The 27,168-nt window shown below is 54.0% G+C and overlaps 1 protein-coding gene and 1 long non-coding RNA gene across 6 annotated transcripts; one reads left to right on the forward strand and one right to left on the reverse strand.

Annotated features, from left to right (window-relative positions):
* Positions 1–706: 706 nt before the first annotated feature.
* Positions 707–9,826, reverse strand: LOC147351969 (uncharacterized). Of its 4 annotated transcripts, none has more exons than XR_015147861.1 (4): positions 9,566–9,777; positions 8,184–8,468; positions 6,906–7,022; positions 1,866–2,008 (listed from the first exon to the last, which is right to left on the reverse strand). It is a non-coding gene; the product is annotated as an uncharacterized LOC147351969 (long non-coding RNA). The 4 variants fall into 4 exon arrangements; XR_015147862.1 differs by having other exon boundaries at positions 1,866–2,004; positions 9,566–9,729; XR_015147864.1 differs by lacking the exon at positions 8,184–8,468 and having other exon boundaries at positions 707–2,004; positions 9,566–9,826.
* On the forward strand, positions 8,730–26,451 carry TRPV2 (transient receptor potential cation channel subfamily V member 2). 2 transcript variants are annotated; one of them, XM_086358735.1, is made up of 15 exons: positions 8,730–8,891; positions 10,508–10,744; positions 12,884–13,017; positions 14,715–15,008; positions 15,717–16,000; positions 17,928–18,101; positions 18,457–18,612; positions 19,110–19,205; positions 19,982–20,052; positions 20,494–20,659; positions 22,396–22,462; positions 22,564–22,880; positions 23,721–23,848; positions 24,644–24,723; positions 26,271–26,451. In XM_086358735.1, the coding sequence occupies exons 2-15, from the start codon at positions 10,545–10,547 to the stop codon at positions 26,363–26,365; spliced, it is 2,262 nt and encodes a 753-aa protein (XP_086214861.1). In that variant the 5' UTR covers positions 8,730–8,891; positions 10,508–10,544; the 3' UTR covers positions 26,366–26,451. The 2 variants fall into 2 exon arrangements, 1 of the variants encoding a protein (XP_086214861.1); XR_015147855.1 differs by lacking the exon at positions 22,396–22,462.
* Positions 26,452–27,168: the final 717 nt, after the last annotated feature.

Raw genomic sequence — 27,168 nt, forward strand, 5'->3', positions numbered from 1 at the left:
AAGTATATAAAACAAACAGTAAAAACCTTTCCAGACTAAAGAATATAATTTTTATTATTTATAATAGCAAAATCAGATGAAGGGATTTCATTTTAAAGACATACTGTGTTTTTCGCTGAAAATTTAATTAAACAATTATTTCGGCTAGGTCAGTGCAAGAAGCTATAAATACTTGCATAACTTTAAATCTCCCAATAATTACGTCAAAGATTTCACCAATACAAGTTTTCACTAATCTACTTTAAAAGGTCAATTTGTATTTTCTATTTCAGCTAAGTAACCACAACAAATTTAAATTTTGTAAGGCTTATCTTTAAGATTTCAGATAATTTTCAGTTTTGCTCTCCAATAAAGCCAGTTTTCAATATTCTATAGTGTTCATGTTCATGCTCAGTTGCTAAGTCGTGTCCGACTCTTTAGGATCCCAGGGACTGTAGCCCCTCAGGCTCCTCTGACTATATTTCCCAGGCAAGAATACTGGGGTGACTTGTCATTTCCTTTTCCAGGGGACATTCACAACCCAGGGTCAAACCCGTGTCTCCTGCATTGGTGGGTGGATTCTTTTACCTGCTGAGCCACCGCGAAAGTCTTAGTACCATTTACCCTGATTAGATCATTATTTTTAGTTATTACAGAAAGGTAACTGGAAAAAACCTATTCATTAGTACTGGCAAGGAGGAGGTGGTAAAATATAGTCTCACTGGTATCAAACTTTTAAGACATCTCTTTTAACAGCATATTACATTGATTCATCATTGATTTAAGTGATTTAATTAATAGAAAGCATAAGACCTTTCATTTAAACATCACATTAAAACAAACCTTTTATAGATGTTTTTGCCCCAACATAAGGAAACTTTTATGATACAATTTAAAAACTGGATTCACTAATGTAAATGCCCTTACAGTCTTTAAAAAAAAAAAAAAGACTTTCCAATGCTTTATGTGAAATTGTATGCAGAATTCCAACATATAAATCACATAAAATGCAAAGCACAGCTCTGGTTGCTACACAGGTGGGATCCAGGTTACCCTCCCCAGGTCTCCCCTAGGCAGACCTGAAGCATCTCTGTGGAATGCCAAAAAACTAATCTTCTAAGTCCCTGATTTGTCTGGCTACTTAAGTATGGCTCAAAATCATCATCATTTACAGCATCTTTTTGATGAATCGAACCGTTTTGTACTGAAACTTTATTTCCTTGCCCTTTAGGTCTCTGATCCACGCTAGTGGCTGACATTCTTCACCGCAACCCGAGAGCTGCTGCTGCTGCTGCTACCGCCGCCGCCGCCTGGGCCTCTCCCTGTGCACTCACTGTAGTTGGCTGCCGCCCTCGGCCGAGAGGCTCTTCCTGCCGCCGCCGCTCGCTGAGAAGCCATAAAGACGGCCTCGTGCTCGGGAGTTGGTGGAAGGGGCTCGTCTCTTCCGCTTGCACGCTCCTCTTCCCCTCTCGCTCTTCACTTCTCGGGTCCACAATGGCGGACAGACTCCTCATTTTCAATTAATGTTAACAAAACTCAAGTCCTCCTCCATTTCTCTAAGAGGTAATAGGTTCTATATCTTCAAACTTCCCACACCCTCATTCCCAGATGGTGGCCTTGGCTTAACGTTTCTTAGAGAAAACACAGGCCATTGAACCTTCCCACCCTTGACCTGAAACCTGTCTGCACTCGGACCCATTTTGCCTTCTTTTCTCACTACATGAACAGATGAGTCCCTTCACTGGGGCCACCCTCTGATCTTCTTGAGGTCTCTGTTGGTGCAGGTACCCTCCCCCTGCACTGACCATTGTTGGATCATTCATTAGCGTATAAACAGAATCTGTCACTACATGGATAACTGATCTTTAAACAGTAATCCCTCCTACCTTGACTCCACATCTCCTTCCAGGTACTGGCCACTCCCTGCTTCCTTATATCATGAACGCCTCCAAAAGGTGGTCTGCACATTTCCTCAATTTCAATGTCTTCGTTTTTTGGGGGTGAGGACATGGGGATGACTCCAGACTGTCTTGAAAATAGACATAATACATCACAGTCATGGTTGGTCTTCCAGTATTAAAATGGTTTCTTTCCAAATTCTTTTAAAGTGATCATAGAAGATTAAAAAAAAAAAAAAAGGTGCAGGACTCCCCAGATGGTCCAGTGGTTAAGAATCTGCCTGCCAACGCAGAAGGTTCCGTAGGCTTTGGGGCAACTAAGCCCATGCGCCACCAACTACTGAGTCTGTAAGCCCTAGACCCAGAGCTCAGCGACCAGAGAAGTCGCCACAATGAGAAGCCCACCTGCTGCAACTAGAGAAAGCACACACACATCAAGGAAGCTCCAGTGTAGCCAAAAATAAACTTTTAAAAAGTATGTCAACATGGACAAAGAGAGTGGGAGGGGAAACCAGGCAGGGCACGGCCAGCAATGTTTGGCCCTGGATGGTGGATGAACACGTGTAACTCAGTGCAGAAGCTGAGACCTCCTAATGCCCCAAGGACATAAGTATAAAGAAGACCCTGCTGAGCTGGGGAGGGGGGCAGTGAAGTGGACACCTGTCTGCTAAACTTGGAGGTGCTCAGTGAAGCCCCATCCACACAGCTGGCTTTTTGGTGCAAGACATTCAAGGAAAGCCTCTCTCGTGAAAGGCAGAGTTCTCCAAAGAGCAAACAGAAAAAGTAGACCTGTGACCAAAGGAGACAATGCAGAGAACCAAAGGAAACTCTGATGCATAAGCTTTCCTGTTCTCTCTCCAACTCTCTGGACCTAAGGGCCGCTTGCAAGCCGTGCTGGCCTGGACACCCAACGTTTCTGGCCAACAACCTTTCTCCTCTGAGATGGTTTCTTAGCAAAGAGGCAGCTCCCAGGGCACTATGCGGGTCTGAGGGAGGGTCTAACGTTCAAATCTAAGTCAGTCTCCATGACTTACCCAATAAAGTCTAAATGTGAGTGGTATTTCTGAAATGTTCCAAGTCTTGTTCTGAGCTCCTGTCCCTGATTCCTGAGTCACTTTGTCATTTCCTCTGCTATGGTCTGAATATTTGTGTGTCCTCCAGCCCAGGTCAAAATTTTAATGTCCAATATGATTGTATTAGGAGGGGGGGCTTTGATAAGTGCTTAGTTCAGGAGGATGGAGCCCTCATGAATGATATCAGTGCTCCTACAAAGGAGACTCCGTGAGTTAGGATGAGGACACCAGGAAGAGGCGCTGGCTCCATCCAGGAAGAGGGCCTCCCCAGTGTGACCATGCTGGGGACTTGACTTGAACTCCCAGTTTCCAGAACTAAGAGGAATAAACCTCTATTGTTTATAAGCTACCGTGTCTGCGGCAGCAGCCTGAATGGACCAAGACAGCTTTACAACATCCTTCCTTTTCCAGGTTTGCAGCAGCCCCAGGCAGTGAGGACAAACTCTCCTCAAAGTCTAGGGGCCTGGGAGGGGGGTCAGACACTGCCAGGGGGAACTGCAGCAAGAGCAAGACATGTGATGTGGGCCCTTAGAAGAAGACAGGATGACACAGTACACGATTCCATTCACGTGACGTTCTTGAAAACAAAGCTGTGAGAACGGAAATCATCCTTGGTTATCAGAGTATGGCAGTGAAGGAGGGGCTGGCAAAGGAGCACCAGAGCACATTTTGGGGTGATGACAACGTTCTGTATCTTGACCACTGTGATGGTCATATGGTTATATACTTTCGTCAAAATTCTAGAACTGTTAGCTTTAAAAGTGTGTACAGTCTTAAAAATTACCAAGGACATTAAAAATTTTAAGGGTGTAAGTTATACAATAAACCTTTGTGACTTTGAAAAAAAGAGATGGGAAGTCAAAAGTTGGCGAGACTGCCTGTGTTCAAATCCCACCACCGTCACTTGCGAACTATGCTGTGATCCAGAGCAAGCCAGTTCATGTTTGGATCCCTTCTCTGAATGGAGATCACAGATCTACCTCCCAAGATGGTCAGGAGTGAAAAAGAAAATGCTGTGAAGGCCCGGCTCGAGAGCGCGTTTCCAACCTTACCCGCGTCCAGAGAGTGCGAGGCAGGTGCCTCCCCACCCTGGGTGCACCACACCGCGGGCGCACACCCGCTCCCCTGGAGAGAAGCAGGAGCCCCAGCCTGGACGCCCCGACTCCCTCGCTGTGCTGTGACAGAGGAGGGGAGTGGGGCCGTCGGCTGGGAAGCACTGCCGCGCTCCTACAGCTTCCTTCCCTGGGGAGCCCCAGGGAACCACGGACACTTGCGTCCTGCGGCATGTGGGGAAAAAGGCGGGGCCTCACCTGGGCTGGCGCCGGAGGTGACATTAACGGGGGGGGGGGGGGGTGGAGTACTGGGAGGAGGGACTCCCTCGGGAAACTGGGTATGTGTGAGTGGGGCGTTGAGGCGCGGAGCCGAGCCTTCGCACGAGGGGTGTGGTTGAGGCGCGGAGGGGAGGAGTCGTGGGGTGTGGGCGTGGCTGAGGCGCACTGCAGAGGCGTCCTGGGTGTTGGCGTGGCTGAGGCGTAAAGGCAGGCCCTTTGCGTCTCTCTGCTTGGTCTCCTGGTTCGCCTTCACCCCTCCGTGCTCTATCGCGTGTTCTTCGGCTCGACTTTGGACACACCCTGGGTAATCCTTTGCCTCAGTCAGGCTATGTGATGCTTCCTTGGCCCAGGCTGACTCTGCCTATGTCTGGTCTTTCTCCTATCGCTGTCGCTGGTTCTGGCCACACTGTCTGGATCTCTGGTCTCAGGCTGTGTCTCCCTTACCGGCCTTGACTTTGTAGGACCTTTGACCAGCGGTTCCTCTCAATGCCCCATCGTTATCTCGACTCCGCCTCTCCACTCCCCTTTCTCTCCTGTCTCCCAGACGGCAGAATATCCTTCCCTTCTGGTCTTTGCAGTAGTAAAATCGGATATCCATAAGCCAGTAGCTGGGGGTTGTTGAGAACGGGCCCAGCCCCAGCCCAAGGTCCGGAAAATTCCCCAGAGGCTGTGAACTTGGGCTCCCAGATTTGGCCCGGGGCCTGGCTGTGGCTATTCTGGGTCCTGGGACAGAGGGCCCACATCTGGGCCAGGCTGAGCTGTGCTCCCAGGGCGGGGGCAGAGACTGCGTGAGAAGGGGCAGCTTGCTTCTGCTGAGAGCGAGGATCTCCCAGGCCAGGCAGACTGCACCCACACTCGCAGGACTTCGCAGGACATCCCTCCTGCAGGAGGCATTCTTGGCCTTCCTGGCTACCTCAGCTAGTATTTTTCTCTTCCAGTACCAGCCTGCTCAACTCCAGTTTCCTCCCTTGTTCCAGGAAGCCTGTTCAGCCTCCTAAACTGGCTTATTTCTACTTCTCTGTCAGTCTCAGACATAGAGCTGCTCAGAGAGGCTCCACCTAGCCAGGACACTGGCCCAGCCCAGGCTCTGGACCAAGTCTTGGGAGAAGCAAAGGAGCAAACTCTGGTTGTGCACTGACTTCCCCCAAGTTCCACCTTTCCTTCTCTCTAGGGCCAGAGCAGCTCTGGCCTTCCCACTCTGCACTTCTCTTTCCACAACTCTTTAGAATTTACATTAATTATGCACAGGCTTTAGACACTTCTTGCATAGTTGAGCTGGGTTTGTGTCTTTTTTTTTTCATTTTTAGCTCTGCAAGAGATGCCCTTTTTTTGTTTTTTAAGTCAGTGGTGAAAAACTCAAATGGTTCAAATGATACACATCAAAAAGGCAATTGCCTTCCCACCCTCTCCAAAGAATATCTCTGCTGAACTTGCTTTGAATCACTTGTCTTCCTTAAAATTGATTCTGAAAACAAATTCAAGTGGAAAAACATGTCTTTATAAAAAGTTACTAAGTGTAACACATGGAATTGAAACATATGGAAAGGCCAAACATAAAGACTGCTTAGGGGAGATTTTCCTCCAATGGAAACTGGACTGGATGAAGCTTCTTCAAATATGAGTTCAGTAGCATTGGGACTGAGAAAGCTGTGTTTCTCTGCTTGATTCATTTCTGACTAAAAACACAGGCAGTCTGCTCAGAGGACCTCTTTTTTTTAAAGATAAAATTAAAGATATAGTTTGCCAACATAAAGTGTACAATTCAATGGTTTTTGGCATATCTACAACCATCATCACAATCAAATTTAGAACCCTTTCATCACCCTCTCCCCACAAAGAAGCCCTGTACTGGGAGTTCCCTGGTGGTCTCGTATTTAAGATTCAGTGCTTTCACTGCTGCGGCCCAGATTCAATTCCTGGTTGAGGAACTAAGATCCTCAAAAGTTACACATAGGCACAGCCAAAAAAAAAAAAAAGCCCTGTACCCTTCAGTTCCCCAGTACTCCCCACATCTGTAGGGATCTACTTTCTATCTCCATAGGCAACCACCAATCTACTTTCTATCTCCACAGAGTCCCCTATTCTAGACATTTCCCATTTCTTTTGAGTATATACCCATGAGTGGAATTGCTGGGTCATATGGTAATTCTATGTTTAATTTTTTTGAGGAACAAGCAGACTGTTTTCCAAAGCGGCAGCACCGTTGTATAATTTGCCAGCAGTGTATGAGAGTTCCAACTTCTCCATATCCTCACCAATACATATCATTATCTGTCTTTTAAAAATTTTTATTGTATTCTAGTTGATTTAAAGGTAGTGTATAATCTGTCTTTTTAATTATAGCTATCCTAGTGGTGTCAAGTGGTATCTCATTGTGGGTTTTGATTTGCATTTTCCTGATGATTGATAATCTGAGGACTTTTTATAAACTTGACTTGCAATTAGGGTTGTCTACCCAACTGTCACTGAAGGACTTGAGAGTCTCCACTTACTCTTTACTTTTCCCCCAACAGCACAGTAATGTCCTCTGCATTACAATCATAATTCAAAGGTTTCTTGAGCACCACCTGGGGTTAGGCATTGTGCTAGGTGCTGAGGATACAGCAAAATAAGCAAGATCTCACCTCTTGGAGAGCTTGGTGTGTAAAGGCGCGGCTCCAGATTCGAATACTTGTTCTGTCACCTCCCAGCTTTGTGGCCTTGGACAGTATGTCCAGTCTTGCCCAGCCTCAGTTCCTAATCTGTGAAATAAGGTTGCTCTGAGAATTACATGCAAAGCACTGAGCAGTATCTGGCATATAGTAACTGCTCAGGAGGCTCTTATTATTATTAAAGATGAGGCCAGACAATTAAATGTTAACCATAATGGACAATGAGTTACTGTCAGAGAAATGCAAAGTATCATGGAACACAGGGGCTTCCCTGGTGGCTCAGACAGTGAAGAATCTGCCCGCAATGTGGGAGACCTGAGTTCAATCCCTGGGTGGGAAAATCCCCTGTGGAGAAGGAAATGGCAACTCACTTCAATATTCTTGCCTGGAGAATCCCATGGACAGAGGAGCCTGGTGGGCTACAAACCATCTTGTTGCAAAGAGTCGGACACAAACGAGCAACTAACACTTAGTGGAACACAGAGAGGGGACCCTCAAACCAATCCAGGGTCTAGGAAAGGCAACCCAGGAAGTGATGTTTAAACAGAGAGGTAGGAATTGGCTAAAGCAAGGCAGTGTGTGTGTGTGTTCCTGACAGTTGCAACAGCTTATGCAAAGACTTGAAGGCAACAGAAGAGAGCATGGTATACTGGTATACTGGAGAGATTGAAATGTGTTCAGAATGTCTAGAGCAGGACTGTCCGACAGAATTCTCTACTATGATGGAAAAGTTTTGTATCTGTGCTGTCCTCTATAGTAGCCACTAACCACATGTGACTATGAGCATTTGAAATGTGGAACTGTAGAACTGAATGCTTAATTTAATTTTACTATAGTTGACATATTTAAATAGCCACTGTGGCTGGTGACCTTACATTGGACAGCACAGGTGTATACACTGGAATGTCATGTGAATGGCAGGACTGCAATAAGAGATGGGGTGTGGAGAAGGGTATCCTGCTGCACGGGCTTGGTATGGGGGTTGTTTAAGCCAGGGAGTGAGGTGATCTGGTTTTCATTTTTGAAATACCACTCTCATTGCTGTAAGGAGAATGGATTATGGAGGAGTGCCAGGCAGGAGTGAAGCAAGTAGACCATCCTGAAGCTGGCTGTGGTCTCCCTGGCAGGAAAGACAGTGGTTTGGACCAGGCAGAGATAGAGACAAATTGGGAGGTTTAGGGGTGTGGGGTTCCTGATGGGGTGGATTTTAGGAGTGAGGGAGAGGGAGATGACCTAGGGCTGGCTACTTACTAGGATGGTGGCTGTGTCCCCAGTCTGGACCAGGGCTGGTTTGGAAGGGAGTTGTCTAATTTCAGAAGCATAGCCGCCCCTGCTGGCCGGTGCTGGAAGCTCCTTTAGCTCAGGGAAGGAAGGCTGTTGCCCTCAGGCTGGGGATCTCGGGGACTGGGGAAACGTCCCAGGAGGTCGGGAGGTCGGGGTGGTGGGGTGCATTCCACGGGCAGGTGCTGGGCGGAGTCCCTCCTCTCTGGGGGCGTCCACATCAGCTTTCCTTGCCCCGTCTGAGCCACATGGCCGCTGGGGGACCAGTGGTGGGGAAGAGGAGGGGTGGGGGTCAGTGTAGGGGCCGAGTCCCTCCCTGACCCAAGGACCCGCCAGCTCCCCTCTCCCCCGAATAGGACCCCGCACCCAAGGGTGGCCGCAGACTGCGCCACCCCCGGCATCCGGGGGCCTCAGAGGCAGGCAGTGGGGGTGGGGCGGGGCGGGAGGCGGGGCGTGTCTCCCCAGAGAGGGTGTGGCCCTCGGTCCGTATGGTCAGTATCCCGGCCAGCGGGTCCTGCCTCGAGAGCGTTGATCCGGCTGCAGCCAGGCGGGCTGAACCTGCGGCACGCAGGGGGACCCAGCCGGCTCTCGGGGCTCCCCGCCGACAAGCGCCCCTCCCGGCTGCACTTCCTCTGCAGCCCCAAGCCGGACGCTCCTCGCGCTGCCTCCGCCGAGCTAGTGAGTCTGGGATGATGCGGGCGTCCCAGGGGCCCGGACCCCCAGGTCTGGGGGTGGCGGCTAGGAAGCCCAAGTGGGCTTCTTGCTAGCCCAGCCCTGAGCCAGGGTCTCCGCGGGGCTCCGGCTCCCTCCTTCACCTGACCACCCAGGTCGTTCCTCCCTGGGAAGATGGTGGGGCGGGGGTCCAGGCTGGGGGTGGGGGGCAGCGGTGGGCAGGGCAGGGGCTGTTGGGCAGGACAGCTGTTGCTGCGGAGGCTTGGGAGCCGTGGGCCGGGAGGCAGAACGGTGCGAGGGTGGGGACCTTAGCCAGGTTAAATGGCGAGTGGCATGGGAAAGACGCCCCCGGGGTGCGCAGAAAGATGCTGGTTCAACACTGCGTCGTGAGGACTAGACAGGCCCCCGCCTCCCCTGCTTCTGTGGGAAGATGCCCCGGCGTCGCCGCCCCCCACTCCGGGGGCTGAAGCTGCAAGTTAGATCGTCCAGGCCCAGCCACTGTCCACCCTGCCATTGCTGCCCTCCGCTGCCCGTCCGCAAGTCCCCAAGCTCTGCTCCCTGCGCCTTCTCCCCACACTGTTCTCTCCACTCTCCCCACCTTGGGCTCTTTTCCCTTCTCTCTGCTCACCCAATGGGGGGCCCAGGGGCTTCCCCCACCCCACACTGGGGCCCCACCCTACCATGTGATGGCGGCTGTGGTTTCAGCGCTCCCCTTGAGGGTGAGGTGGAGCTTGGAGCTGAACTCCCCGCCCAGCCTGGGGCCTGGTGGGGCTGCAGGCTTGGGGCAGCTTGGGCGCAGCGAGGTGTCTCCCTCTGGCTCTGAACCCCCTAAGAGACACTAAGGCTGAAAATACAGACAGGCCCTGAAGGATTCTGAGAACTGAAGAGGAGCGGCATGGTGGGGCGAGGCGCTGCCCACAGCTTGGAACCTTGGGAAAGTCACTTCCCCCTTCTGAGCCCTGGTCCTCCTGGCAGCAAAATAAAGACTTTGATAGGCCCGTGGTTTTCCGAAGACTTCCCCTGAGCGCCCCTACTCTGCGTGGGAGGTGGAGTGACCTGCCCCCACCCGAAACTGCATTTTCATCTGCTGTGAATGTTGACTGCTGGGCAGGAGGTTGTGTCGAGAAAGGGTTGTGCTGTTAACACGAACGTTTTGGAACCAGGGACTGTGGCTTCTCAAAGATCAGGAAGTCCCAGAGGGAGACTCAGGGACAGTAATGATCCCTGTTTCCTGACAGGGCCTGCCTCCCGGTCCTCCCTCCTCTGGCTCCTCTCCCTGCTCCTGTTGGGCTGAGTCCCTGCCCTGGGGGCTGGTCTACTTGTGTGTGCTTACCCCAAGGACTGTAGCCCTCCAGGCTCCTCTGTCCAAGGGATTTCCCAGACAAGAATACTGGAGTGGGTTGCCATTTCCTCTTCCAGGGGATCTTCCCGATCCCAGGATTGAACCTGCTTCTCCACACTGCAGGCAGATTCTTACTGCTGAGCCACCAGGGAAAGTCTGCTTGTACCCAGCTTCTGTTAATGAGCCTCTCTGGTCCCAGGCTCCAGCCAGCTCTTCTAGTCCTGCTCCTACTGGGAGAAGGAGGTTCCTCTGACATCTCTGTCCCCCACCACCCCTACAGAGGTTCCAGTCAGAAGGGGCAGCCGTCTTCCCTGAGGATGACCACGCCCTCCAGCTCTCCTGCTTTCAGACTCGAGACCTCAGATGGAGGCGATGAAGATGGTGCCCAGGGAGACACAGGAAATGGGGGCCGGAGCTCTGAACCACCCCCCATGGAGTCCCGGTTTCAGAGTGAGGACCGGAACTCCTCCCCACAGATCAGAGTGAACCTCAACTTCCGAAGGGGGGCAGGTGCCAGGTGAGGCAGCAAGTGTGGATGGAGCCTGGGGCCTCACTTCTAGCAGAAGCAAACTGGGTAGCCTGGCCCAACACCAGCGCCCCTTCCCCACAGCCTGCGGGGTCCTCAGTCTGGCTCTGATGGCTCCAGGGCCGACAGGCTGAACTCTGCTCTGCTCGCTGAGGTTGCTGCTTCCAAAACTTTCCCCATTCTTGCCTTTCTGTCTTCTGGGGTTGCATTTCTCTTGGTAGGGACATATTCTTTCAGCTCCAATTACTCAACTGAGCCTGGCATGTTCCTTGTTTGTCACAGTCCCTGCGAGGGGTGGTAGCAGGATCCACACTCCAGTCCAGAAGAGTCAAGGACATCCAGGAATGTCCCGCATGCTCCCAGGATCCTCCGAGGCTGGACCTGTTGCCCTGGGGACGTGGACTCTGGGGATTAAGGACAGTGGGCTTATTCTTGGAATCACCTCCACTCTTACTTTCCTGTGATGTCCACTAATTCAGACCCTGGGCACCACTCTGGCGGGGAGCCCTGTGGGTGTGGGGGAGGGGTGCACCTGGCATGCCCCAGGGTGAGGTCTGCCATATCTGCATGGGCCAGACAGCACTCTGCAAGGGAAACCCCTCCATCCTTCCCTCCCGCCTCACTCACCCCTGGGACTCTGCCGCCCGCCTTGGCCTCCCAGCCCAGAGCCCCCGTCCTGTCTGTGCTGCAGGACCGAGGTCACATTCACACCAGGGCAGGAGAGGATGCTCACAAAGCTTGTGGGATTGGGCCACCAGCCCGAGGCAGAACCAGCCCCTCGGTGCCCTTTGTGCCCCATGGGCTTCCCTGTCCCAGGACTCTGATGCTGCCCTGTGACAGGAAGTGCCTGTCCAAATAGCCACTTCCCCTAGCCAGACTGCCCCGGGCTCCCCAGTCAGCCGCAGAGCCCTCTTGGTCATGCTGCATCCACGTGGTCTGCTGGGTGAATGATGGTGCATCAATCATGCGATCACAGCTTAAAACACGACCGATCCCAGCAACCCCCCACTCATCAGAGCCTCCAACCCTTTCTTGGTTGATCCACTCCATGGTAGACCTGAGGGTCCCCAAAATGTCAATTAGTCCCCCCTTTGTCCCTTCATATTGGCTGGTCATGGTGCCAGGAGCCCAGAGGCGAGCTGGCCCTCTGTGAGTAGGGACGGGTCCAGGCGGGGGTACCCCACACAGCACTGCTAGACTCAGAAGGGTTACCAGCCCCTTCTGGGGATTTTCCCGGAAGTGTGGCTTCTCAGTAAAATTCTGAGTGTCTGGTTTCCATTTTGGGACCCATCTCTCTGAGGAAACTCTGTCCAGGCTGGAGTTTCTCTGGAGTCGGGGTCTGGAGTTAGTTGAGCCCTCGCCCCCCACCTCACCCCCCTGCCCCATGAATTCTGCACCATGTGACTTTGGGAAGGTTACTTTATCTCCTTGTTTGTCTGATAGAGATTGCTCACCCAGGACAGAATTGATGGTCAGGGGGGCAGCTGCTCTGTTGTTAGTCCATGGATGGTCTGAGAAGACGAGGGGCTTTTCTTGATTCCTTGGTGGGGACCAGTGGTGCAGACAGCCCCCAAGTCTGTGGGCACCTCCGGTAGCCCTGTGCTGACCCAAACCCCAGTTCAAGGGCCATGATGAGTTCCTGTGCTGAAATGGACAGTGAGCTTGTTGTGAGACCCTCAGGGCACCTAGAGAGTGAGAGCAGATCTCCCAGATGCCTGAGCTCGGGGGACGCAGAGACCACAGCCCCGGACAGCCTCCTCCTCCAGGGGTCTGAGCACCTGGGGTCTCATTGGTCAGCCTGGGAGAGTGCATGCTGCATGCTAAGTCACTCAATCATTTCTGAACTCTTTGTGACCCCATGGACTGTAGCCTGCCAGCTCCTCTGACCATGGGATTTTCCAGGCAAGAGTACTGGACTGGGTTGCCATGCCCCTCTCCAGGGGATCTTCCTGACCCAGGGATTGAACCCATGTCTCCTGCATTGCAAGTGAATTCTTTACCACTCAGCTACAGGGAGGGTAGAGGCCCTCAAGAGGCTCCCATGGGGCTCCCTGGGAAGGGGAAGAGCTTCCCCTCTTTTGGGGGCCCAGAGCTCTCTTGCAGTATCAGTCACAAACCACATTCCCACAGCCAGCCAGACCCAAACCGCTTTGGCCGAGACCGGCTCTTCAGCGCTGTGGCCCGGGGGGCCCCCGAGGATCTGGCGGGGCTACCAGAGTACCTGCGCCGGACCAGCAAGTACCTCACAGACTCGGAGTACAGAGGTAGGCTACTGCTCGAGCCAGGGACTCACGAGCTGGGCCGAGACTGAGCTCCCTGGGTGGGTCTCGACCATGGTCGGGAGCTGAGAGGCAAGGAGGGGCAGTGCTCCTAGCAGCTCTCCTGCCAACAGAGCCCGCTACCCTGTCCACCTACCCCACCGGCTCCCAACCTGGGCCTGCCTCGGCCACCGTCAGCCATGTCAGTGGCGAACGGATATTCCCAGGCTTCCTCAGTGTGGCCTTTCCCTGCCCCTTTTTCAGTAATAGCATCACCAAGATCTGACACACATACCACACACTTCATCCATCTCAGAGCATTCTTTGCCCCAAATATAAGTACCTGTAATATTTGGGCTGATGAAGAAAAGAACATTTGTGCATTCTAGAAGGCTCAAATAGTAATGAAATGTATAAAGCTGAGGGTAGAAACAGTCCATCATCCTGGCTCCTAATAATGATATGGAATACATCTTTTCAAACTGTTTAAATCCAGGGGGTGTATATTTATAGAAGTGGGGCCGTGCCATGTGTGCTGATCTGTAACGTGCTTTCCCCCTCTTACTACATCTTATAGCACGCTCCATCTCAGTGCACAGGCCTCTAACTCAGTCACCGTAACAACCGGCGGAGTTTCCCACCCTGCACATTGACACAGTTCAGTTAACTAACCCCCTACTGGTGGCCATTTATATCGTTTGTAATTTTTGGCCTCAACACCTCTGTGTACTAAAGAATTTTGTATATAATTCCACGTGATCCTTACAAGAACCCTAGGATGGTCCCATTTTACAGTGAGGAAAATTGAGGTTAAGAGAGGCCAAATGACTTGCCCGGAAGAGACAGTTTTTAAGCGGTAAAGCCACTTAACAAACACTGCTCCAAACGTTCTTGTGTAGAGAACGTTGCCTACACGTCTTAGAAACTTAATTTATAGGGCAGAAATTGTAGCATACCAGAATATTACTCAGCCGTAAAAAGGAACAAATTTGAGTCAGCTGTAGTGAGGTGGATGAACCTAGAGTCTGTGGTACAGAGTGAAGTAAGTCAGAAAGAGAAAAACAAATATCGTATATTAATGCATATATATGGAATCTAAAAAAGTGGTACTAACGAACCTAATGGCAGAGAAGGAATGGAGATGTAGACACAGAGAATGGACTTGTTGACACAGCAGGGGAAGGAGAGGGTGGGACAAATTGAGAAAGCATCACTGACGTGTATCCACTGCTGCTAAGTGGACAAGGCAGCAGTGGATACACGTCAATGATACTTTCTCAATTTGTCCCACCCTCTCCTTCCCCTGCTGTGTCAACAAGTCCATTCTCTGTGTCTAAGACGTGTATCCACTACCATGTGTAAAATGGACAGCTAGTGGGAAGCTGCTGTCTAGCACAGGGAGCTGAGCTCAGTGCTCTGTGATGACCTAGAGAAGTGGAATGTGGGAGTGGGAGGGAGGCTATAGAGGGAGGGGATTTATGTATATAATTATGACTGATTGGAGTTGTTGTATGGCAGAAACCAAGTCAACATTGTAAAGCAGCTTTTCTCCAACTAAAAAATAAAGAAAATTGCAGCCATACCTGTTGGTATTCTAATACCCCTGGCTTGAGCCGTGTCACCCTGCAGCATGGCTGGGATGCTCCCTGTATGGGTGGGTGGGCGGCCTGAACACCACAGTGCTCCCTCCCCTCCTCCCGCAGAGGGCTCCACAGGGAAGACCTGTCTGATGAAGGCTCTGCTGAACCTTCGGGATGGGGCCAACGCCTGCATCGAGCCGCTGCTGCAGATTGACCGGGACTCGGGCAATCCCCATCCTCTGGTCAACGCCCAGTGCATGGATGAGTACTACCGAGGCCACAGCGCCCTCCACATCGCCATCGAGAAGCGGAGCCTGGTCTGCGTGAAGCTCCTGGTGGAGAATGGGGCCGATGTGCATGCCCGGGCCTGCGGCCAGTTCTTTCAGAAGAGGAGGGAAGAGACCTGCTTCTACTTCGGTGAGCTGCCTTTTTGGATAAAGTGGACTGCAGAGGGGATAAGGCCTTGCCCATGGTCACAGGGTTAATGTGACCCTGAAACCCAGACCTGTTTGACCCCTCATGCTTCTAATTGCTCGGCTACCTGCAAAGGCAGCTTGTCTAAGAGATGTTTTACCCTTATCTGGCCAAGGAAGCTCACTCACTACACACGAGCTCAGACCAGGGCCAGGGGAGCGGGAGGCTAGCACTGGTGTGTGATGAGACTCGACCGGACAGGGCATGGAGGAAGGGACATCTGTGCCCAGCGGCAGTGGGTCTGGGCCCTGGCAAAGAAAGGAGACAGAGGCAAGGGGTGGGAAGCCTGGTGGGCAAGCCCACACTCTGATCCCTTAGATGGTAAAGAGCTCCAGGTCCTCTCCCTTGGGTCGGAGCTGGACAGAGCCACCTCGACCAGCTCCTGAGAGAAGGCGCAGCTGCCCTAGGCAGGGCCTGGGACCTTCTCTGCTCACTGCCGGGCCTAGCTGGGCCTGGGACCTTCTCCGCTCACTGCCCGGCCTGGGTGGGTCCAGGACCTTCCGCACTCACTGCCTGGCCTGGCTGGGCCGGGGACCCTGATATAATACTGCATCTCCTCCTCTGGCTGCCTCAAGGTGGTCCAGGGAGCATGACGAGCCAATGGGTGGAAGCTGAGAGATCCAAGGCCCAAGCTGTCTCCTTGGCCCCCAGGCGAGCTGCCCCTCTCCCTGGCTGCCTGCACCCAGCAGTGGGATGTGGTGACTTACCTCCTGAAGAACACGCACCAGCCCGCTAGCCTGCAGGCCACTGACTCGCTGGGCAACACGGTGCTGCATGCCTTGGTGATGATCGCAGACAACTCTCCAGAGAACAGCATGCTAGTGACCCACATGTATGACAGGCTCCTCCAGGTGGGGGGCCTGCAGCTGGAGGACATGACCAACCTGCAGGGCCTCACGCCCCTGAAGCTGGCCGCCAAGGAGGGCAAAATCGAGGTGAGCGGCCAGGCCACGCTTTCCAGGAAGCAGGAGGACTCAGCCAGGAATTTTGCAGAAAGAGCCTGGGGTGATGTCTAGCTCAGAGCAGTTTCGGCATGCACCTCTCCTACATGTGTGTTTATTATTGATAAATTATCCAGGAGCTGCAGTATGAATATATTACATTATAAAGCAGGGATTGTATATTTTTGGCTGCACTGTGCAGCTTCCCAGATCTTAGTTCCCCGACAAGGGCTTGAACCTGGGCCATGGCAGTGCAAGCTTGAGTCCTTACCACTGGACCACCAGGGAAATCCCAGGGATTCTTTTTAAAGTCATTTGGGTTTCTTGATTAGCAAATAGCTGTCTCATATTCTTTGCTGTTGTGTCTTCTTCCTATTGATTGTTGTGTTCTTTTTTAAAAAAATATTTATGTATTTATTTTTTTAAATTTTGGCTGTGCTGGGTCTTTGTTGCTGCACACTGGCTTTCTCTAGTTGTGGCAAGTGGGGGCTACTCTCTGGCTGAAATGCAAGAACTGCTCATTGTGGGGGCTTCTCTTGTTGAGCAGTGTGCGCTCAAGGGTACGCAGGCTTCTGTGGTGGCGTGTGGGCTCAGTAGTTGGGGCTCGCAGCCTCCAGAGCTCGTTAGTTGTGGCACATGGGGCTTAGCGACATATGGGATTTCCCGGACCAGGGATCGAACCCGTGTCCCTTGCATTGCAAGACAGATTCTTAACCCCTTGACCACCAGGGAAGCCCCATAAGTGTTATTGATCATGAATATAACAGCATTTTGTTTACAATTTGTCATAGTTGCAAATTTTTCTCCCAGTTCAACATTAAAAAATTGTTATGGCATTTTTTGCTACACAGAATTTTTACATTTTTATTAGCTGAGTATAATTATCTTTTTCTTGATTTTTGCTATTGCTTAACTCCTACAAGATTTTAAAACTTTGTGTGTGTGCATGAGTATACGTGTGTGTGTGTGTGTATGCATGTGTGTGTATTCCATAGCCATATCTTCTTCCAGACTTTTCTTTTGTAGTTTCAATTTTAATGCCTAAAGGTGATTTATCTGGAAGTTATAAGTTACTCTAACAAAGAATAACCATGAGGAAATTCCCAAGCAGTCCAGTGGTTAGGACTCTGATTGCCAAGGGCTTAGGTTCGATCCTTCATCTGGGAACTAAGATTCCACAAGCTGTGTGGTTAAAAAAAAAAGAATAAACATAATCTAGATTTACTTTTTCCTCAAAACACTTTCTCATTGTCTGATCCTTATTATCGGGGGGAGCTTCATGGGTGTACAACCTACACAGTTGACACAGGGCCCCATGCTTAGAACATAGGTGTCTTTAAAGTTTAAGACCAAACTGAACATAAATGGAAGTTTTACGTTTTCTTCCTGCCCTCCAAGGCCCCTGGGGTGTGGGGACCTCCCTTTGTGTCTAGAGGCATGGCTGTGTGACCTGTGGAAGCTACTCCCCAACACAGGAACCCCGCCCCCACTCCTCATTTGTAAAACCACGCTGCTCGGAACCTGTTCAGGTCAGGGACACTTTCTAGCCTGCTGAGAGCTCTAGACTCTGGCCACAGTCATGCACACATGTGTGTAGCTGGCAGCCTCTGATGTCATGGGGCATTAAGGACCCCTGAACTGGGGGTCCCTTGGCCATAAGAGTGTCCAGGAAAGAGGCCTTGGGGCAGGAATGGGGAAGGAAGAGCCAAGGTTGCTGGCAGGCCCTGGCATAGGTGGGTAGGTGGGAGTGCCTACATGGGGCTTAGTATGTGGACGTGTGTAACAGTTCATATGTGCAAGTGCATGTGTGTGCAGGGCACATGCGTGTGTCTGCTCTGCAGGACACTGAGTCCAAGGCTTCCCATCAGTGAGGGTGGTGGCCATGCGGGTCAAGCTCAAGCTCACGTGCCTGGCCCTGTAGATTTTCAGACACATCCTGCAGCGGGAGCTTCCGGAGCCATACCAGTCCCTTTCCCGAAAGTTCACCGAGTGGTCCTATGGGCCCGTGCGGGTGTCGCTGTATGACTTGGCCTCTGTGGACAGCTGGGAGGAAAACTCAGTGCTGGAGATCATCGCCTTTCACTCCCGAAGCCCGGTGAGCCTGCGGGGCGGGGGTGTGCCTAGGGGGCCTGGCAGAGCTTCCTGCAAGGTCTACCGCTCGGGCCAGCCTGCTGGACCACGTGGGCCCTGAAACCGGGATGTGGAGGTGTGGCCTCATGTCCTCACCCAGCCCCTGGGCACATGCTCACGCCACACACTGGTGCCACCCGACCTGGGGATCACGCCAGGGTGTCCTCTCTGTTGCCAAGCACCTGCTCAGGACTGGTCACTCTGTAGCTGTGAGGGTGGGGAGGGGTCATTCGGGGCTCCCCGTCCTCTCCCCCTCCCCTGGTGCCCCCAACTGTACTTGCTGAACCAAACGCGCCTCTGACTCTCACCTGCCGTCCCAGCTCCGGCACCGGATGGTAGTCTTGGAGCCGCTGAACAAACTGCTGAAGGCGAAGTCGAATCTGCTCATCCCCAGGTTCCTCTTCAACTTCCTGTGTTACCTGACCTACATGCTCATCTTCACCGCTGTCACCTACTACCAGCCTGCCCTGGAAAAGGCAAGGCGGGGAGGGGCACGTCCTGGGGAGGCTTGCTGGAAACAACCCTGGCAGAAGACAGGGCAAGGATTAGCACCCACCCTGCGGATGCTGACTGCTGGGTGCTGCAGCCACGCGCTAACCTAGCTGGTCACAGTATGGAAGTAACAGCATAGTGGTAACAACAATAGTTAGGACTTAGTGAGTGTGCACCATATGTGAGAAAGTGTTCCACATGACTGACATGTGTTAACATATTTAATTAATCTCACAACAAGTCTCTGAGATGATAACTCTCATCATCGCTGGTTTACAGGTGAGGGAAGGGAGGCACAGAGAGATTAAGCAGCTTCAGGAGATGGGCCTGAAACCAGACAGTCTGGCTCCAGAGCCCCTGCTTGCTCTGCTGCTCTGGGGGCCTCCCCACTGCTCACACTCAGAATGGGCCCCCAGCCTAGCTATCAGTGGGGGGCTGCTGGGAGGGCACCCCAGGCTGAGCCAAGTGTCTCTTCGAGCAGGACTTCCTCCCACTGGAAGTGACGGCTGGGAACACCATGCTGCTGCTGGGCCACGTGCTGCTCCTGCTCGGGGGGGTCAACCTCCTTATGGGCCAGGTGAGGGCTCCTCCGACCATCCCGCTCCAAACCCAGAATCCTGCTCTGAGGAGCCTGGGCACAGGTTAACCAAGTCCCTGCATTTTCAGGAGACTGAGCCCCATACCTGGTCCCGTGCTGACCAGCTTCAGGGCAGCCTTGCCTTCTGGGCTGAATGCCCTAACCCTGCTATTCTTGCTGGGGTGCCCTCAGGGAGGCAAATGACTCCTGTGATCCCCTGGCAGTGCCAGCTCTGCTCCCCTGTGAATGGAGCTAGATGCCCCCCAGCCCACGGTCCCTTGGCTGGGTCATTCCTCACTTGAGGAGCACAGAAGGGTAGGCTGGGGGCCTGAGCAGGACATCCTCAGGGGAAGATGCTGCCAGCTTGCAGGAGACAGACTGGGCCATGGTGTGGAGACTCTCTGGGAGGCCAGGGTGGCTGGAGCACTGGATGGTCCCTGGGCAGCCAGGGAGAGGGAGGGAAAGGAGCCCCCCTCATCGTATGGAGCGTGAGCCCTCCAGCTGGATCCACAGGGAGCCAGGGGGTCCCTGGCATTGTCTGGGTGTCTTGACAGTTTGGAAACAGGGTCTGGAGCTTTCTCAGCTACCAGCCGGATTCATAAGCACCCCAAAAGTCAAAGCTGCCACCTGAGCCCCCGAGGTGGTTTTGCTCGGATTGTGACAGGCCGGCGGGTGGAGAGCATGGCAGTGGTGATCCAGCCCTGAGGGCAGTGGGGCTGTGTTGTGGCCCCCCACGTGTCACAGCCTGTCTTCCCGGCCCCCTTGCCCCCCTGCAGCTGTGGTACTTCTGGAGGCGTCGTCTGTTCATCTGGATCTCCTTCATGGACAGCTACTTTGAAATCCTCTTGTACGTGAGGCCTTACCCCTCCTCCCCCATCTTGGCCTGGGCACCACGCTGGCTTTGGGGACCAGGGAGCTCCAGGGGCTGGGACCAGCATGCAGGCCGGACCCAGGAGCTGGGCTGCTGTTGGGTCCAGCTCATCACTGAGATAGTCACGTCAACCGAGTCCTCGCTCTGCCTCAGTGGAGCCTGAAGTCTTTACCTACTGTGTCTCACTGAATCCTTGCTGACACCCGCCGAGTCAGGCATTGTTACTGTCACACTCATTTTACAGGGGAGGGAAGTGGGGCCCTCAGGGACCTCACCCAAGATGGAGGTCAGGATGCTCAAGTCCAGTCTGGACACGGAGAGGACATCTCATCTCTGAGACCGCGGCAGGGTTGAGGGGCAAGGGGGGTCTGCCCCGGCCAGGGGAGGCCCGCGAACTGACTGACCCTGCCCCCCCAGCCTGGTCCAGGCACTGCTCACCGTGCTGTCCCAGGTGCTGCGCTTCTTGGCCGTCAAGGGATACCTGCCACTGCTCGTGTGCTCTCTGGTGCTGGGCTGGCTGAACCTGCTCTACTACATGCGTGGCTTCCAGTACACGGGTATCTACAGCGTCATGATCCAGAAGGTGAGAGGCAGGGGCAGCCCCGTGCAGCCAGACTGGCAGAGCTGGACACTGCACCCCAGGGGCACTCCTTTTGGGCTCAGCAGGCAGGTGCCGACCGCCCCCACCCCCAGCTAGGCTAGGCAGAGGGGAACGTGAGCAAGTCTGCCCGTGCCCCGTGCCCCCAGACGCTCACCGAGTGTCAGCATCAGGGCGCACACACAGGCTGCCCTCCATACAGGTAAGCACATGTGCACGTGTGTGCTGGCAAGTGTCCACACAGGAGCACGCGCCCCCTTGCTTGCTGAAGTAGCAGGGACCAAGCACAGAAGCTCACCGGTGTGCCTGTGCCCTGGGTCGTCTGGGCATGTGGAGGTGCCTGCATTCATTCAGTCATTCAACAAACATTTAGGAAGCGGATGCTAGGTATGGGTCAGGCCCTGTTCTAAGTGTCAGGAACACAGTATTTTGTTCACAAACAGAATAGATCTCGCTCTCCTGAAGCTGACATTCTAGCCGAGGAGACAGCATAAGAAAACAAATGAGAATGTTGCATTACACTAAATTCTCTGAAGGAAACATGTAAGGGGGTGTGAGGGACAGTGATGGGCGCTGTAGACTGGCTGTTCTGCGGGTCTCTTTGCAGAGGTGGCGTGTACGTTAAGATCTGAGAGAATGATCCAGCCACCACAGACTCAAGGAAGTAGAAATCTAGGCAAAGGGACTGAGGCCAGAAGCTAGAGCGAGCTGGGATGGCTAGGGACAGACAGAGGCTGGGAGGGTATGGGAGGAAGTGGGGGGAAGGGAGTGGTTTTGCTGACCTCGGGGAGGCCCCTGGAGGATTTCAGTAATGTCGAACTCTTTACAACCCTATGGACTATGGCCCTCCAGGCTCTTCTGTCCATGGGATTCTCCAGGCAAGAATACTGGAGTGGGTTGCTATGTTCTCCTCCAGGGGATCTTCCCCACCAAGGGATGGAACCCGCATCTCTCATGTCTCCACATTGGCAGGCAGGTTCTTTCCCACTGAGCCACCCGGGAAGCTCAGTGATATTAAATACATTCACAGTGTTGTACAACCATCTCCATCATCTCCAGGACTTGTCCACCTTCCCTGGTTGAAATTCTGTCCCACGAAACCCGAACTCCCCGTTACTCGCCTCCTCCTTGCCCCTAGTAACCACATTATGACTTTCTATCTCTATGAATTTCACTATTCTGAGTGCCTCATCACGTAAGTGCCAGTCATACAGTATTTGTCCTTTTGTGTCTGGCTTATTTCCCTGGGCATAATGTCCTCAAGGTTCATCTCTGCTATCACACATTAGAATTCCCTTTCTGTTTAAGACTGAATAATACTGCACTGTATGTAGACACCACATTTAGTTTATCTGTTCATCCATCTGTGAACAGTTGGGTTGTTGCCACCTCTGGCTGTTTGAACAACGCTGCTGCAAACACGGGTGCCCAGGTTATCTGTTCGAATCCTTGTTTTCCATTCCTTCTTTCGAGGGCATGTCCAGACGTGGAGCCGCTGGGGCCTGTGGTTTAATTTTTTGGCCCTGGAGGGTTTTGAGCAGGAAAATGATATGATCTGATATAGATTTTTTTTAAAGACCCCCCTTCTCACTGTGGCTCCACAGGGCCTGTGTATGCACACATTGTCCATGTGCGTGTGCACATGTGCAGGGCTGAGGCAGGGTCTGGAGTCACACCTAGTGACCTGGCCCCCCCCACCAACTCTGGGGCATATGTTCTAGGTCATCCTTCGGGACCTGCTCCGCTTCCTGGGGGTCTACTTAGTCTTCCTTTTCGGCTTCGCTGTTGGTAAAGGCCCTCACTCCCCTACCCAGCCCTTGCCCACCCTTGAGGCTGCCCGCTGGTCTCCCCTGGGCTGAGCACCCTCTGCCTCTCTCCCCTCCGCGCAGCACTAGTGAGCCTGAGTCGGGAGCCCCAGGACACCGGGGCCCCTGCGGGTTCCAACACCACAGAGGTGGCGGGGAAGGAGGACAAGGAGGCCCCATACCAGGGCATCCTGGACACTTCCTTGGAGCTGTTCAAGTTCACCATCGGCATGGGCGAGCTGGCCTTCCAAGACCAGCTGCATTTCCGCGGTGTGGTGCTGCTGCTGCTCTTGGCCTATGTGCTTCTCACCTATGTCTTGCTGCTCAACATGCTCATTGCGCTCATGAGCGAGACCGTCAACAGCGTCGCCACCGACAGCTGGAGCATCTGGAAGCTGCAGGTACCTGGGGAGGGTCCCCATAGCCTCCTGCGTCCTGAGCCCCCGAGTGGGATCTCCCTTGTCCATTCCTTCCTTCCTGCACAGGGCTGATTTGAGGACAGATCAGGTCTTGGGAGGTGCCTCGCACATACTAGGTGCTGTGTGTTAGCTGCCATCATCGTTAGTACTAAGTGTTTTCCGAGTGCCCAGTGCAGGGCTAGACATGGTTCTAGGCTCCAAGCATATGGCAGAGAACGATATGAAGACTCCACCCTCGTGCAACCCGCTTCTGTACTCATTGAGTGTTCAGTGGGGTTAGCTTGGTGGGCGACACATGTGGGATGCAGGGGCCTGGGTTGGCCTGGCCTGGAGGAGCTGAGGGGGAGGGTAGAGGCTGGGGTAGCTGGGAGCTGATGAGACCTGGGAGGGTCAGGGTGAGTCTGGAGAGGTGCTACGGGGAGAGCCTTGTGGGTGAGGGGGTGCTGAACTGTGTGACCAGTTCACTGCTGACCTTGGGCAAGCCACTTATCTTCTCTGAGCCTCACCTGCAAAGTTCCATGCCGCCCCCACCTGGCTTGAGTGCCAGGGGCAGGCACTGTGAAGTTCTGCACCTGCTGGAGTTCTAGAAGCTGTAGTTATGTGACTGCAAGTCACTGCAGGGCATGCATCACCTGCAGGCTCCCCAGCAATCACCCAGGACACGTCATCCTCAGTCTCTAAGTGGAAACACATTCAGGGGATGCAGGGCTTGACACACAGGCATGTGAACTGTGGGGCTGGATTTAGATGCATGCACTTCACAGATGCTGAGTTACACTGTGAAGTGCTGGCCACGCTGTCTGATGAATCCTTTGTTCCCAGAAAGCCATCTCTGTCCTAGAGATGGAGAAGGGCTACTGGTGGTGCAGGAGGAAGCAGCAGCGGGCAGGGGTGAAGCTGACAGTTGGCTCCAGGCCAGATGGTAGCCCCGACGAGCGCTGGTGCTTCAGGTGAGCAGGGGGGTGGGGCAGCCTGGGGGCTCTGCTGAAAACCAGCGGGGGAGCAGCTAGGAAGGAAAGCCAGGTCGGGAGGGAAAGGCAGGGTCTGCGTGCCCGAGGACTCTGGCCAGGGCCGGCAAGGTCAGTGCTGCTGGACCTCATTAGACCCAGAGCTCCAAGGCCTGCCGCTCTATCAGTTCATCTTCCTATCCACTGACTGAAACTGAAGGTCCCTCCCCGATGGTCCTGATTAACTCCTTCAGGCCTGAAATGGGGTACAGTCAGGAGGTCAAAAGCCAGAGGCATCCTGGGGTCAGAGCGTGCTAAGCCTGCTGTGACTGGTTGGCTTTGCCCTTCCACCCTCCACCCCGATCCTGACCCTGAGGCTGCAACCCTTCCCCCGAGAGCAGACTCTCCCCACAGAGAGGGAGCCTGGTGACAAGTGCACGGCCAGAAACACACTTTTCTGAGGGCATAGGCCGGCAAGGGGGTGGGTCTTAAGACGTGGAGTAGCTGTGAAAAGACTCCAGAGCCTGGGTCCACAAAGACCCAGCTCCTCTAAACTCCTCTCTGGATGCTGGGGACAATCCAGGTCACTGTGAAGAGCCAGAGGGGAGAGACGCCCGTTCCTCCCTGTGGGCCCCTGGCAGGGGCAACGGTCTGAGAGCTGGGAGCACAGGCTCAGGTGGGCTGGTGGATGGTCCAGAGTCCCGCAGAGAAGACTCGCCCTCCTTGCCCTCCTCTGGGGCAGCCGCTCTCCTGCACCCCTGGCCTCCTGGAGCCTCACAGCTACCCTGTCTCCTGCAGGGTGGAGGAAGTGAACTGGGCTGCGTGGGAGCAGACGCTGCCCACGGTGTTCGAGGAGCCCTCAGGGCGGGGCGGCCCTGGTGAGTGGCTGTGGGGTGTGTGTCAGTGTCTGCCTGGCCCACAGCACAGAGAGTCTGGGCTCCAGGCTCCATCCGTGGAGTGGCTTTGTCCCATAAAGTGGTGCCTTCCCCAGTCTGTCCCCCACCTCCTCACCATCACTTGGGCAACTAGCTCCTGGTGCACCCTCCTCTCCTGCTTCTTCCTGTCTAGGTTTCTGTCTGTCTGCTGCACTCTCCATTCATTCAATGGGTTCTGGGCAGACCCAGCAGAGGAACAAGTTAGGGAGCCCCCAGTGCCCAATGGCTCCACCCCGACAGGCCAGCCTGGCCACCCCCACACCTGACTGAGAAGCCACTTCCTCTGCCTTTGCCTCATGGCCCAGGCTTGTTCAAGGCCCCTCCATAGAAAGGCCCCTCCATTCTAGGGTGGTGCTGGCCCCCCTCCAAGAATGATCCCCACCAGAGGCCTATTCTGAGGACTGGCTATCTGCAGGACAGGCCCCTTTAGAATCCTCTGTAGCTCCCACTTCAAGACTTCTGGCTGCCCTTCTCTCCTTTCTCATGCTCTTTCCAGACTCCACCTGCTGTGCCCTGGCCCCCTCCCCACAACAGCCTCCCCATCGCCCGAGAAACCTGTGTGGAGTCTCCTGTGGCCTCCAGGGCTCCTGGGTCCTTGACCACACGGCCCTCACTGATAACTTCCTGCCCACTCGTCTGTGTGTTTCCCTCCCTCCGAGCCCTGCTGTCCCCTCCCTTCAAGACTCTGAAAATCCCCTTGTCGTTCCACACCCCACTGCCTGCTGTGACCTCTAACTGGACATCACCATCGGGAACAGCCTTGGGACTGCCCTGCCAGGACCACATTTGTCAGCCCGCCCCTCTTCGCCCAGGCGGGAGGACTTGTGGGTCTCTACCACCCCCTGCCTCCTGGTGCTGAGTGTCCTTGGGACCCTCTGCCCTGCCCCTTCCCTCCCACATCTGCACCCAGACCTTAGAGGAGGCTTTTGGCTCCCAGCTCATCCCACTCCAGTCCCTCTGATACAGACAAAAACCACACACAGCCCCCAGCACACAACGCCTCCCACTGCCTGGAAGGCCACATTCCTCCTCCTCAGGTCAAGGCCCCAAACTGTTGTCCAGCCCCCTCCCTGCACCTCCCTCCATGTGACAGCAGTCCCTCAACAGTGCTCCCTGTTCCTTTCTCTCCTTGGCTCTGTCCCAAGTGCCCTTCCATTCTCTGGGCATCCACCTTTCCCAGCTTCTCCTTGGGGTGGGGGGTCTCCTCTCTTCTCTGAGCACCTGACTCTTGCCACCCTCTGGCTTTTCAGCACATCATCTCAGGTGTTCCGGTTTCTAACACAAAAGCCTGTCACCTGCAGGCACTCTCAGATCCTGGGAGGAGGCCCCTGATGGGCACGTGGTGGGGGGAGGCATTGCCGGGGACTTCTCGCCTGCTGTCTATAGGCAGGGGTGGTGCCATAGCTGTGGCCTCCTCCTGTTTGCTGGCGCCTGCCTCCTGGGGTACACACCCTGAGGACCAGGCCACCGTGGTCTTCATCCCTTTACAGGCGCCATCACCAGCCCGGCTTTGGCCTCCCAGTCCAGCCAGGACAGCGCGGTGGAGGAAGACCATGTGCCCCTGCAGCCCCTGGAATCCCACTGATGGATATCTTTCCAGTCCCACCTGCTGGCTCTGGGGCTCCAGGGGTCTTTGGTGGCAAAAATGAATAAATATTTTCTTGTGGCTAACTCTCCTGGAAACGTTAGTTGAGTAAAGGTATTGGGCCCTTGGCCTGTTTGGCATCTGCCATTTCTCTGAGAGTTTACCTGTGTCTGGGGCCGGGCTGCTCCCTCAGTCTCCTGGGCACAGGGACCCTCACCTGCAGCCCCCCAGCTGCCCTCTTTGGGGTGCAGGCAGCTGGCCGAGGCGCTGTGCCTGCTGTCACCGCAGAAGCGAGGTGGTGGACACAGGCCAGTAGGGCCACCTCTACTCCAGGCTCCAGACACCTGCTAAAGTCACCTGCAGGACGTCTCTTAGCCCGCTCCTGGGCTGAACTTCATTCAGGCTGTGGATTACCGATTCCTCTTGAGCAGTTCCCACCCCTGCAAGCCGGAGGGACCTCCCTGGGACACGAAAGCAAGGTTACCGGCCTCTGAAGGCTTGCGAGGCTCCGGGCGCCCTCGGGGTCCCTAGCCGGCATCCCCAAGCATTTCCGGACGCCTCCTGGTCTCCTTGGCATTTACACTAAATCCTTCGCGCGTGACGGTGGACCTCGTGGGTGTCTGACCCCTAGGCCTGGGCCCCTCTAGAAGCCCCCCTCCCTACATTAAAACCCCACGCCTATTTCTAAGACCCGTTCAGTAACCGATGGGTCACCACCGCGTTTCCGGCATTTTCCCTTGGGGTCCTGTGTGTTTGTTCACAGGACGTGCGTGGTCGGGCTGAATGTTTTTTAAGTGGCCAGA

Source organism: Bos grunniens, chromosome 19, assembly GCF_055505025.1.
Source record: "Bos grunniens cultivar Pamir isolate PY7600 chromosome 19, Bosgru_T2T1.0, whole genome shotgun sequence".
In the NCBI taxonomy this organism is placed as follows: domain Eukaryota; kingdom Metazoa; phylum Chordata; class Mammalia; order Artiodactyla; family Bovidae; genus Bos; species Bos grunniens.